Here is a 13,103-nt window from a genome sequence, read left to right as displayed (position 1 = left end):
GTTTTTGTGATTGTTTTTACACATCATTATACATTGCCATAGGTACTGTATAGAAGTTTTCCTTCATTAATGAATTCAAACACGTTTTGCCACAGTAGCACCAATCCTTGTTTATTCAATTTGCACAGTAGCAAGTTGGACTGCTTTTAATTACCTTGGAGAAGAAAAGTGAGTTGGGTCACACCTACTCACCTGCCTCTGTATATGTGAAAAACTTGAATGAAAGCAGACGGACAACATTTCAGTGCCAAGAAGAGGTATGTGCTTTCTCTGTCTTATCAAACTGGTCAACAGCAATTTTTCATCAGGGATGCTATCCATTAACCTATTTTGACTGTGACTGATCCAATGTCTTTTTTTGTTGTCTTGCACATCATGTGTTTCAGTTTGGGGGGTTTTCATATTGTTTTTAAGTTTGATGCTTGCACAATACAGATTTTACCATGCGTTCGGGAAAACATTCAACCTGTTGCTGAACAAAACCCTTAATTCATAAACCTGAGTCAATGTCTTACTTTTATTATTATTATTATTATTAAACCTCATATGCAGAAACAAGGACAAAGATGGAATCAGCCGAAGGAAGTTCAACTAGAATCTTCTTACTGCATCTCTGAATAGACAATTGAGTGAAGATTTGTTGAGCAATGTAATTGAACCATCGGATTGCTGCAGATTGACACAAGAAGGCTGTTGTGTCTGGCAGTGAAGTGCATTTGTGCATTCTCATTGAAACTGAAACATTTATTTTTGTGAATGCTAACACTTTTTCTTCTTTCTACACCCCAATCTTGCTGCTGTAGACTAAATTTCCCCAGTGTGGGACTTCTATGCAGCTGCACTTCAACTTACAGGCACGACCAAAGCACATACTCTAGCACAGGGGTGACCATTATGTCGATCCTGATCGACCGGTAGATATACGACAGGTCCCAGGTGTATCCGAGGGGTGTAGAGGAGATGGAAAAAAAAAAACAACCATTTGTGTGTCTTTGTACATGTTCGTAATATATTTTTGGTGTTAATGTACGCTGCACCCTAATCATCTATCAGTCTCATTTTCACGAATAAATATTTAAAAAATAAAATAAAGCAGGTAAATCATTAACCTACGGTGGCACGTGCTCTACGAGTCTACGTCATCGGAAGTTGTTCGCGCTCAGGAGTCTGCAATTGCGGCTTGTGATCAGAGCTGTTGCGCTACATCTTTTATGGTCATTATTCTCATTCAGAGTTTGCTTCGTGTACAATTCACCGAGGGCACGGGCAAAGAAGAGGAATCTAGAGGGCCCAGGGAAGCACTTTAAAACGGTACGTGTGAGCTATCGATTTTTATTAACAGGCTGCAAAGGTGCATTGCATGCCTCCGTGCGTGCGTGGCAATCCCGGGAGCTTGGTTGATCAAAAAGTCGATCTGAGGTCCAAAAAGTTTGGGAACCCCTGCACTTGCACATTTATCATGGGCCTCTCATAAACATGATAAATATTCCGTTACGTTACACTCAAACTAATGTGAATAAATTCCAGCAGTTTGTTTGGACATTACTTTTGAACACGTTTCTGAAAACAGCGAGCGATTCACGCTTTTCACAGGTCGGTTCCGAAATGATTCCGCAAATTAGCACTGATCGCAGAAACACACCTTTGATTAATGTTTGTTCTTGATTTGGATTTTTTTTTTTTTTTTTTGTCGAGGCCAGTACACCTTAAGTCTGTCTAATTTCAAACAGCTTCCGTGGTACTGTGGCAGAGCAGGTTATTGTGTACTTTGAACATTAATTGTGCTCTTTTAAAGTCAACCAGATCATAAAATTTCAGAGTGTTTAATTTGGTAAATAGTGGATTATTTGATTCAGTATGTTAGATCGAAATAAATGTATTTGCCCTTTTTTGTAGTTTGAAAATAGTTTTTTACCTTGTTGCACTTTTTATACCATCCACAATGTATAATCATTGAACTGTATTAAACACTCATGATTTTTGTGTATTTTTAAACTTTACATTCAAAATTTTTCATAAACCTTTTTTGGAAAAAGTCAGAAATTGTAATTAATTTCTGACTGTAATAATTGTATTTTATTCAATTCAGTAACGAAAATTAAAGTGCTTTAGAATGTTCATTTAACTTCCTTGCTCTGTAAAGGATGACATTTTTTGAACCCCCCCACCCCCACTGAATGATATGTTCAGATTGGTCCAAATGGAGGCTATGCAATTGAATACGCCGAACGACAGGACCAAAGCAGAGGCTGCGCCCAAAGGCCGGCAGAGAGAGCAGTGGTCCAGGAAAGCGGAATTCATCTTTGCTACAGCAGGAGGTGTCATTGGCCTGGGAAATATCTGGAGATTCCCATACCTTTGTTATAAAAATGGCGGAGGTAAACACGGAGAAGCTAAAGTTGGTTTCAAAACTCAAATGAAAAGAAAACGGCTGAGCACAAAGATGAAGTTTTTTTGGTGTTCTACTCGACGATTAAATTCTAAATCAAAATTGCTATGATTGTTCTTTTGATTTTTCTTGCCATACTGTTGTGTGTTTTTGGAGGGGGGGGGGGTCTGTATTTTGCCAAAATTCACTTTTAAAACCTTGTCCCTCTCCTCAGAAATGCCCCAAACGTATAAAAGGTCATTTTTGTTTCAAAGGAGTCTTCTTCATACCCTATTTGTTGTTCCTCTGCACCTTCGGTGTGCCATTCTTCTTCCTGGAGACATCGTTGGGCCAGTACACCAGGCAGGGAGGAATAAGATGTTGGAGATCAATCTGTCCTCTTTTTGAAGGTCAATCAATCAATCAATCAATCAGTAGTTTTAAGGGTTAAGCAGTCAACCGATTCAATCTGCAATTTAGTGTGACATAAGGATGTCCACCCTATCCGGTGACATTGCAGTGTGTTCTCCATTTCCAGTGATACGAGTATAATTTCTCCATCCAATAACATCTGTCTACTCGTCATACACTGTACCAAGGCATAGGATATGGAGGCCATCTGGTTCTTTTCTACCTGGCGGTGTATTATGTCATCATATTGGCTTGGGCCTTCCGCTACTTGTTCGCGTCCTTCTCATCTGAGCTGCCCTGGGCCAACTGTCTCAACAGTTGGAACACAGGTAGGGAGAACCGGTTTTCGAAAGCCAATACTGATCCATTGCCCTCATTTGACTTTCGTATTCATTCACTTCGCAAACATAGACACATGTTTTGAATACAGAGCCAATCAAACACTTCAAGAGTTTGAAAATGGCACATCTTCGGTTGTGGAGTATTGGGAGTAAGTATAGCATCATATTAAGCCCGAGTGTGTCTTTTGGTGGATGTTTCTGATTGATCTCTGCGTCAGGAGGAGAATTTTGGGACTATCAAGTGGAATTGAACATGTGGGAAACATTCGATGGGAGTTGGCCCTCTGTCTTCTTCTTGCCTGGATATTGTGTGTCCTCTTTATTTGGAATGGAGTGAAGACCACTGGGAAGGTAATGTGTCATATACTGTACATCCCAAGTCAGTACACCTCACACATTTTGTTCAATGAATTATTGATGAAATAGCAAAATTGGAAACAAAAATCATTCACTGCCAAGAAGAGTGCCCCAATGGCAAAGTGGATGGTGCACCACAGGTCAAGTAAAACAAAATGAGGATTCAGCAGGATGTTATACAAAGCACAAACTCTGCACACAACTATGAACTCTCAAAAACACTACATAACAGTGGTTCCCAACTTTTTTTGTCATGTACCCCCAAGGTTTTGTCATGCAGTGAATACCCCCAAAAACACCTGTTGATGAGATATATATACACACATATATATATATATATATATATATATATATATATATATATATATACACATATATACATACACACACACATATACATACAGTATATACACGTGTGGGGGGGGGGGTCTGTGTGTGGGTCTGTGTGTGTGTATAGATAGATATCTTACTGAGCTCAAGATAAAAATGTGATATTTTAGAATTAGCACAAATATAGAATGATTTACATCTATCCAGAACATTGTGACATGTTTCATGTCTGTATGTAAAGATATTTAAGTTTTGCCATGTGGCATCTTAGTGATTTTTGTAGGCTGTCTTCACAGCACACAAGTCATAAATTCCTTCTTGGTTAAATGTAGGTGGCCTACTTCACCGCCACATTCCCATATGTCATGCTGCTGGTGTTGCTTGTTCGTGGACTGACATTGCCCGGTGCCAAAGAAGGAATCAAGTTCTACCTCTACCCAGATGTATCCCGGCTCAGCGATCCAATGGTAACATCACGTTGTCTCTTTGTACAAGCCGTTGTCAGTCTACTACTGACAGGGTTTGCTCACTGAAAAATTGAAAATACTCTGTATCAGGTTTGGATGGATGCCGGCAGTCAGATCCTGTTCTCCTATGGCATCACGATTGGAATTCTGACAACTTTAAGTAGTTACAACAAGTCCACCAATAACTGTTACAGGTACACGTCTCCCATCGTCCGAAGCAGTTTAGCACCGTCACAGTTAAGATTAAAAAGGGACTCATTTCCAGATAAGTTCCCCATATTTTTGTATACTTTCTTCTGGATGTTTAGCTGGGAATATTTTGGGCCTTCCGATGTGGCCCTTAAGGGGACATGGAAGGAAAAAAGAAACTTTGCGTTCGCTCGCAAAGTTCTGCATTCCCCCGCAAAGACTGCGAGATAACTTTTTTTTCATAAGGGGACACTTTTTAAAATGCGCATTTTTGTACTTCCGGGTCAGCCTGGCTCATGTAGGCTCTCATGCGCGGTTGATCCTTCGCGGAAGGAGAGAATTGTGGGTGAGGACTTGGAAACTGCATTTAAGCTCAAGAACAGATCTAATGTCTTTGTATTTCAAGCCAATTTCAAAGTATAATTCCATTAAACTTGCCGTGCATATTTCTTGTTTTCAGTGATCCGGGAGATGACTCGGAAGTACATCAACGCGCATTTTTTTTAAAAAGCACCCCCTTGCAAAGAAAAAAAAGTTGGTTTTATCTCTCAGACTTTGCGAGGGAATGCATAACGTTGCGAGGGAATACACAACTTTGCGACCGAAAGCCAGAAAAAAATTCCACGTCCCCTTAGGGCAGGTGTCGGGAACTCTAGTTCCTCGAGAGCCATATCCTTCCTGTTTTAGGTCCCTCCCTACTCCAACACACCTGATTAAAATGATCAGCTCATCAGCAAGCTCTGTCGAGGCCTGATCAATTGATTCAGGTGTGTTGGAGTATGGAGGGACCTAAAACAGGCAGGATATGGCTCTCAAGGAAAGGGAGTTCCCTACCCCTGCCTTAGGGGTTCCGTAGCTATGAATGTTCTCCTCATGCTTGAGTGGATTTTCTCCTCCCAATCCCACAATCAGACGTGATGTTCATTGCAGACGAAGTTGTCCTTAGTATGAATGTGAGTGTGAATGCTTGTTTCTCCATATGTACACTGAGAATTAGGGATGTTCGGTGATAGCATTTTTTTTTCAGAGAGATACAAGTACTCAACTCTTGAGGAGTCACCCATACCAAGTACCGTTACCGCCAGTACTTTTGATAACTAACATTTCTATCAAGCCATTGACAGAGAATTTTCTAGAAAGATCCGTATGGATGGATGGTTTTCAACTTTGTAAAGTCGAGACTTTTGCAAGAGCAGTTGGCCAGTTATGTTGTATTTGCCCAATAGGGACTGTATTTATTTGTGCCTGCTGAATGGGTTGACCAGCCTTGTGGCCGGCTTTGCTGTTTTTTCTGTCCTTGGCTTTATGGCCAAGGAACACGGCGTGGACATATCCATGGTGGCTGAATCCGGTAGGGATGCAATGCACTTGGCAAGACATTTCGAATTTGAAGCTTTTTAGCTTTCAAGTGACAATAAATGACTTTTGTTTTGTTATTCAGGTCCGGGTCTGGCGTTCATCGCTTACCCTGGTGCTGTGGCTTTGATGCCTTTTCCTCAACTTTGGGCCACTTGCTTTTTTTTAATGATCATCTTTTTAGGAATCGATACTGCGGTAAGACAAGCTTAAATGAGAAACTGATTTCCTAAGTTGAAATAAAATGTACAATTAATAACGCACACCAAAAAAAAAATCTGTCTTCTCACAATAGTTTCTAACTTTAGAGGGACTGATCACAAACATAGTTGACACATTCCCTTCAATCTTTGGAAATAAACGTCGACGTAAACTCCTCCTTCTTGCTATCAGTGTTGCAAGCTTCTTTGGTGGTCTTCTCATGGTTACAGAGGTGAGCAACCAACCTTCAGGAAATACTTGCTGGATTAAAAAAAAAAAGACTCAAATGAAGTGATGGCAACATTGTTTTGGACTTTATTTTTCAGGGAGGCCTGTATGTTTTCCAGCTGTTTGACCATTACTCCTGCAATGGGATGACTCTTCTCTTTCTTGCCATTCTCGAGTCGGTCTGCATCGGATGGTTTTATGGTATGCACTCTTGATTTGACTCACTATGAGCACTGGCTGGACTCGCATGGGATGTTTGCACATTTCTGAAGACACAATGCTAATGAACGATATTATTCCTAAAGGGGCAGATCGTCTGTATGATAACATAAAGGACATGATTGGCTATCGTCCATGGCCTTTGATGAAATATTGCTGGAAGTATTTGGCACCGGTTATTTGCACTGTAAGTATTCGCAAAGAAGGTAGGCGTACATTGACACTGACATGTTGTACTATCAAGTGATGAAGCAGGATTTCTTTTTTTCTGTCTGTCTGGCTCCCCGGGCAGGGCCAAAATCAAGATTAAACAAGTTATAGTGGATACAAGTTGCCAACAGACACAGAAAACATTTTCTGGACAATATGCAACTTTGTGAAAGTGTGATGAGTTGAACCCAGAAAATGTAAACGTGCAATTATTTGTTTTCATATTTTTATTACATTTTATTTCTCGGTGAAAATTTCATCACAGGAGGTGGTCATCTCTGATGGCGTACAGTTAGGCGCTTATGCAGAAGCAGAATTTATTTTTGTCCTGAGTAACTCTGGAGTTTAAATGATAAATGCACGTTTTTGGAGTCTGAGGGCAGCTACGTTAACAAATGAAATGACGCACACTGAAGGAACAGCAAATTGTAATGAATTTGTATGTTTTGAATTGTGCATTTGATGCTGATTTTAAAAATGTCCAGTATTTACTTTTTTTCCGCTTGAGTACATCAGGGTTTTGGGACATTTACATTTTGTGTTTTAAATTTGATCTATAAAAGCTTGTGTGATATGCATTTTACCACGCATGGAAATTTCGAGCTATGACATGACAGCAAACAATTCCACCTGTTGTCGAACCCAACTCCTAATTCATTAATATGACTGACTATATTTCAAATACATATTATATACCGTATATTCTAAATATTGTTAATTTTTTTTTTGTTATTATGAAAATCTGATTTTGAAATTGTGAACCTTGCCTTTGGAACAACAGGAAACTAATTCATAAATGTATTTAAGAGGGGAATGTGGCAACTATGCCACCATGACACGCTTGAAAATGTTCCTATTCATACGTTGTTTCATATCTTTCATCTACTGGTTTCTTTTAGTGCACTTTGGTATTTGCTATGGTGAGATACACACCGCTTAAGTTCAACAACACTTACGAATACCCGTGGTGGGGCTCCGCCATTGGGGGATTCCTCTCTCTGTCGACACCCGTCACGGTGCTGTTGAGGATGCTCTATGCTGTCAGCGTCACTCCTGGAACTCTGAGACAGGTAACGGACTTTGTTAAGAAAAAAATCCAGAAAAAAACGGCTGTTGTATTCTTGTAGAAGAAGAGAAGGCATACGGAGCCAAGAATCGATTCCTCATGTATTTTTGAGCACAGGAAGAACAAAGTTTATCCGGGTACACACGCCCAGATCGATAATCTGGACAATTGCCCTTTTTTGACCAAGGCCATCATCGACCCGATTATTGGATTTCTCTAAAAGATTATCCCGCTCGGTGAAATGTGACACGTATTTGTGTCGCGTGTCTCCAAAGTCATCCACCACAATAAAAATGATGAGCAAACAAATTGTCGAGATAAATCAACAAACTTTCACCCTCATGCTGCCTGCGGATAGAAGGATATGAATCACCTGAGCGTGACATGTGATGTTGAACATTTAACAGACACTTTGAGAAATTAAGTGTTGCATATTAATTTGAATGTTTTCCACCCTACTTGGTTAAATCAATGTTGACAATGGTGAGAAACGATTACCTGGATCAGTGTCTTTGCATAGACTATCATTAATTATTGAGGATTAACATGATTAAAAGTAATAAGAGCAAATATAGTATTCTAGAATTGTGTGTCAAACTGGTAGGCCTTTATATCAATCAAAACCCAACTGTTTGGTGACCCCTGGCCTAGCTTCTTTTTTTGTCTGGATGCACCAAGCTTCTCCCTGCAGGACAACTTTGGTACTACACCAGAGATAGATTTTTATTTTTATTTTTTATTAAATACAATACAACACAACACAATACAATACATGCTGATTTATATAGCGCTTTCACCACAGCGGTGGCTGTAACAAAGCGCTTAACAAAACAGTTAACATAAAGTAAAATAATAAACACAACACATAACATAAAACACAGACAGTCGTGCAGTCCTAAGCACTTTTCCGTCACACGCTTTGTTGTTTGAAGCAGTTTGAGATGAAAGAGTGTCCTTTAACCAGTGGATCAGAGACGTCATGCTCAAAATGTGCACACGTCGGCTACAAGCTAAGTTTCAAAGTCAACAAGAAGCTGTAGCATCCATTGACAAAAAAAAGAGATTGGTTCACTTCTCCTGTCCCATGGAAATCCATTTCAATTCCAAGCGGCGACTCTCGGTTCCAAATACGCATCAGCGCTCTGCGCCAACGCTCCTCTCTCCACATCCTCAACTTCAGCAGTCATCCATCCAGCCGCACCAACGCCGACTGTCCAACAGTGCCAACACAGCCACTGAACAAAACAGGGTTGTGAAAAATGCTGCCCATTACAGGCGCAAAAAACAGAATCGCCCCAGGTATGTCCAGCACCGACAGTCAATGGCGCCGACATTCCTCCCAATCAAAATCTGTGCTGGTACAGGCGTGCTGCCGAGAAGGCGCAACCACCAAGCACAGATACTTTTCCTTTGACGGATGTCGTGGCCAAAAGGCGCTGAAAACTGTCCATATCAGGTCCACACGATGAAACTACAAACAACATGTGACAAAACAAGTCAAAAACATCAAAAAAGAACAACAAGCAAGGCTCTTGAAGAGCACTTGACAAAGACTGCCTACTCGGGCGCCATCTTGGGGGAAAATAAAAAAAAAGATGAACAAATAACATTTATTTGTCCAGGTAAGGCAATTGAGAAGTACTGTACAGGTGTTTCTTTCTCCCTGCAGAGACTGAAAATTCTGTGCACACCAGCAAAAGAACTGTGTCCTGCATCGAGGGACACATTAAATCAAGAAGAGAACTTTCAGACGTTTTTGCACGCCGGATGAAAGGAAATCATCTCATCATGGACAAAGCCAGAGCTCAAAGAGGATGTCAAGCTTCAGTGTTATTAGGACCCTTTGCTAATCAACATGGAGCTCCAATTTCAATTTGACTACTTTTCCAATCGGAAATTCTCATCCATTTTCAATATAGTACTGCTTATCTTTACTAGGTCAGGACGGTAATTTATGCATGTGTGCCTGGAAAAAAATATTGATTATTATTGCACATAATGCAGAATGTGTGTGAAGTTGTATACAGTATATGCTACAGAATGTAGAATGTCTACTCTTTGTAGTCCCTATGTATTATGCAAGTTTTTTTGGGGGGGGGGGCTTTTTGGAAATGTACAGTTCTTCATTACTGTACAAGTCTGTGAAATAACCATTTTGGAAAGCAAATAGATGTATTCCAAAAAGTTCTGCCTCCTTAGGCATACAATACTCTGTCCTAATTATGTTGACATAATGCTGAATAGGAGAATTGCCAATGTCAAAGAAAAAAAGGCACAGACGGCCTTGCTTAAAAAAATACTTCTTTTTAAAAAATGTTGAATGGAGGCAACTGGCATATTTGGGCTTGTAGAATGTGTTCTTTTCTCTTGTTTGCCAATGAATGTATCATCAACATTCTAAATATAAGAAATTTAGAATTTCTTGTTTATCCTTCCGCTTTTATCTGCTCTGTGTGGTTCTGCTGATTCTTTTATCCTTGTTGTCGTCTCTCAAAACATAATATTTCCAGAATTTGCCTGACATGGCAGCTCATTGTAATTGAAGGTGCTGCCTCCTTTCACAAGCTTTGTATGGCATGCATTTCTATCATGTTAAAACAGTGCTGCTTTATGAACTCCGACAATGCAAATATGCTTTAAAAACATTTCTTACACTGTTAATTAAACAGTAAAGGCAAAAAAAAACTAAACTAAAAACATTGGAAAATAATATAGGGCAGGTATAGGTTATCGGCCACCCTGACAGCACTGGGCAGCTCCTTCAGCCAGAGACTGATACACCCGCGTTGCAAGAAGGAGAGGTACCGCCGCTCGTTGCTGCCAACTGCTGTCAGGCTACTGAATAGGCACACCTGAAAACCTGGACTCACCGCCCACTCACCAATTTTAAATACCACAGCCACCTTATGCAGCATATATGCAATTGCATATATGCTTGTGTCTTACATTTCCATCCATCCATCTTCTACCGCTTATCTTGGGTCGGGTCGTGGGTGCAGCAGCGTGAGCAGGGAAGCCCAGACCTCCCTCTCCCCAGTTACTTCTTCCAGCTCTTCCGGGGGATCCTGAGATGTTCCCAGGCCAGCTTGGTGACATAGTCTCTCGAGCATGTCCTAGGTATTCCTCAGGGTCTCCTGTCGGTCGGACATACCCGGAACACCTCACCAGGGAGGTGTTCAGGAGGCATGGACCACCACCCCGGTCTACCAATCCAGAGGCACTCTCCTCGATGACCACGCAATGTTGCAAAGGTGTGTCAACCAGGACAGTCCCACAACATCCAGAGACTTGAGGAATATATCATTCACCCCTGGGGCCTTGTCACCAAGGAGCTCTTTCACCACATCGGTGACTACAACCACAGCGATAGGAGAGTCCAAAGACTCTGCTTCCTCAAGGAAGGCGTGTTGAGGAGGCTGCAATTCCCCCTCTTTAGTACTGGGTAGTTACAGTGACGCCCCAGGTAAATTCTAGTCTCGGCACAACTTCTGTTTCTGATGAAACTGTTCATGCTGTAGTAAATGTATTGACTTCTCTTCAACAGGAAATACAATTGAGATTTGAAAGCACAACCAACAAGCTGAGGAATTTCCCCTCAGGCTCGACCAAGTGCATCTGATGTCGCATTTGCATGTCAATTGTTAAGTCTTCCTCACTTGTAAACCATCGGCGCCCATCATCATTTTTATGTGATCATTTGAATTTTATTTAATTGCTCATTAAGATGATGACACTACACACAAAAAAATGCAATACAGTACTTGTTTCACTCACTGTTAAACTGTGACTATGTTCTAGTTTCTAGTGTACATTTTTTAAACATTTACCACATTGCGGTGCACAGTGGATTAGCCTCTCTTGAAATCAGGTCTTCAAGTTTAAAAAAGAGTTTAAAAAAAAAATCTGGCCCTATGGATATGAAAGCCCACTTTGATTGAATGGCTTTTAGTTAACTTATGATTGTATATCTTCGTAGATATATGCATATTCCTATTTTATTATTTTACAGTGGATTTTTAAGAAATTTGACAGTTATTCGAACAAAATGTGACAGAAATAGTGAATATTTTTACATAATATGTCTTGCATATGGCCCTTAAATGAATAATCTATTCGATTGTAGGCCACTTGTGGAGGAAAATCAGTGAGGCTTATCATTTACTGTACATGTACAAAACCACATTTAGAGGTGTCAAATTATCGCGTTAAAAACAGACTTTAAAATGTCACTTTTTTGTGATATACATTTTGATTTCCCTCAATAATGGAATGAATTTAAAATGAAAATAGTTTTCTCAGCAATTTTTAGATGAGATTAAAATATAGATTAATTAGATCAATTAATTACAGATCACAATTAATTAATCTCACTTTTTTAATCGCTTGACAGCACTGCGTATTGTTCCATCACAAATAGAGTATTTAGTTCCACTCGTCTGACATCTGTGCTGACAGTGTGGCTTGATTCCCCCGCAATAACGGCGAGTGTGAATAGTTTGCCTGCATCTGCACCAAATGTGCCCTGTGTTTGAGTGACCAGTCTCTGTGTGCTGCATGCATTCTGAAGTTAGATACTAGGCTCAAACTCCTGGCGTAAACCAGGACAAAAAAAACAATAGTTAAAATAGTGATGAATTAAGTGTTTTGTATTGTTTTATTTTTTTAGCATGGAATGCTCTTAACCTCTTTTGCTGAAAACGTGTCAATGGGCAGGGTTTTTTTGTTGGGGTTTTTTTTTTTTTGCTCTCTGAAATGCCCTAAATTTCCACAAGATGGTGCAAAGTTGTGCCCGTCTTAGTTTACACTGGCACAAGCGTCAAGTGCCAATACTGTCCATTTTTTTTCTTCTTGTGGTCTTTTGTGTTTATAGTTAAAATGAAATATTTTCTTAAACCCTTACTATTGTGTTAGCTTTAGACTTTTTATTTTGTTCTATTCACTTGTGAATTTTACTTTTCATCAAACCGGACATTACATTCATTCATTCATTCATCTTCCTAACCGCTTTATCCTCACTAGGGTCGCGGGGGGTGCTGGAGCCTATCCCAGCTGTCTCCGGGCAGTAGGCGGGGGACACCCTGAATCGGTTGCCAGCCAATCGCAGGGCACACATAGACGAACAACCATCCACGCTCACACTCACACCTAGGGACAATTTAGAGTGTTCAATCAGCCTGCCAAGCATATTTTTGGAATGTGGGAGGAAACCGGAGCACCCGGAGAAAACCCACGCAGGCCCGGGGAGAACATGCAAACTCCACACAGGGAGGCCGGAGCTGGAATTGAACCCGGTGCCTCTGCACTGTGAAGCCGACGTGCTAACCACTGGACTACCGGGCCGCCCCCGGACATTACATTTT

General features: G+C 40.5%; 1 protein-coding gene and 1 long non-coding RNA gene across 2 annotated transcripts in view; one reads left to right on the top strand and one right to left on the bottom strand.

Moving 5' to 3' along the window:
- Positions 1-241: 241 nt before the first annotated feature.
- On the top strand, positions 242-10,179 carry LOC127607287 (sodium- and chloride-dependent GABA transporter 2-like). The gene is made up of 15 exons (XM_052075474.1): positions 242-1,311; positions 2,191-2,378; positions 2,644-2,778; positions 2,968-3,108; positions 3,191-3,269; positions 3,339-3,471; positions 4,140-4,274; positions 4,365-4,468; positions 5,690-5,814; positions 5,905-6,017; positions 6,115-6,252; positions 6,347-6,449; positions 6,554-6,654; positions 7,577-7,747; positions 9,413-10,179. Exons 2-15 carry the CDS (start codon positions 2,201-2,203, stop codon positions 9,512-9,514), a joined length of 1,758 nt encoding a protein of 585 aa, XP_051931434.1. The 5' UTR covers positions 242-1,311; positions 2,191-2,200; the 3' UTR covers positions 9,515-10,179.
- LOC127607322 (uncharacterized) overlaps positions 3,959-13,103 on the bottom strand; it is a 25,312-nt gene continuing 16,167 nt past the window's right edge. Inside the window, exons 5-7 of the long non-coding RNA XR_007964046.1 lie at positions 7,634-7,738; positions 6,110-6,265; positions 3,959-4,336 (exon numbers count right to left, since the gene is read on the bottom strand). This is a non-coding gene — a long non-coding RNA (uncharacterized LOC127607322). The remainder of the gene's footprint in view (positions 4,337-6,109; positions 6,266-7,633; positions 7,739-13,103) is intronic.

Source organism: Hippocampus zosterae, chromosome 9 (assembly GCF_025434085.1).
Source record: "Hippocampus zosterae strain Florida chromosome 9, ASM2543408v3, whole genome shotgun sequence".
NCBI classification, from domain to species: Eukaryota; Metazoa; Chordata; class Actinopteri; order Syngnathiformes; family Syngnathidae; genus Hippocampus; species Hippocampus zosterae.
The sequence above is the reverse complement of the archived record's forward strand: the minus strand, read 5'-3'. Positions and strand labels throughout refer to the sequence as shown.

What these genes read in the sequence shown, in the direction of transcription:
- LOC127607287 (XM_052075474.1), top strand. Translation starts at nt 2,201, where the DNA reads ATGGAGGCTATGCAATTGAATACGCCGAACGACAGGACCAAAGCAGAG. An exon ending in AATCTGTCCTCTTTTTGAAG is followed by an intron (nt 2,779 to 2,967) that starts GTCAATCAATCA and finishes CACTGTACCAAG; the next exon opens with GCATAGGATATGGAGGCCAT. An exon ending in GTCTTCTCATGGTTACAGAG is followed by an intron (nt 6,253 to 6,346) that starts GTGAGCAACCAA and finishes TTTATTTTTCAG; the next exon opens with GGAGGCCTGTATGTTTTCCA.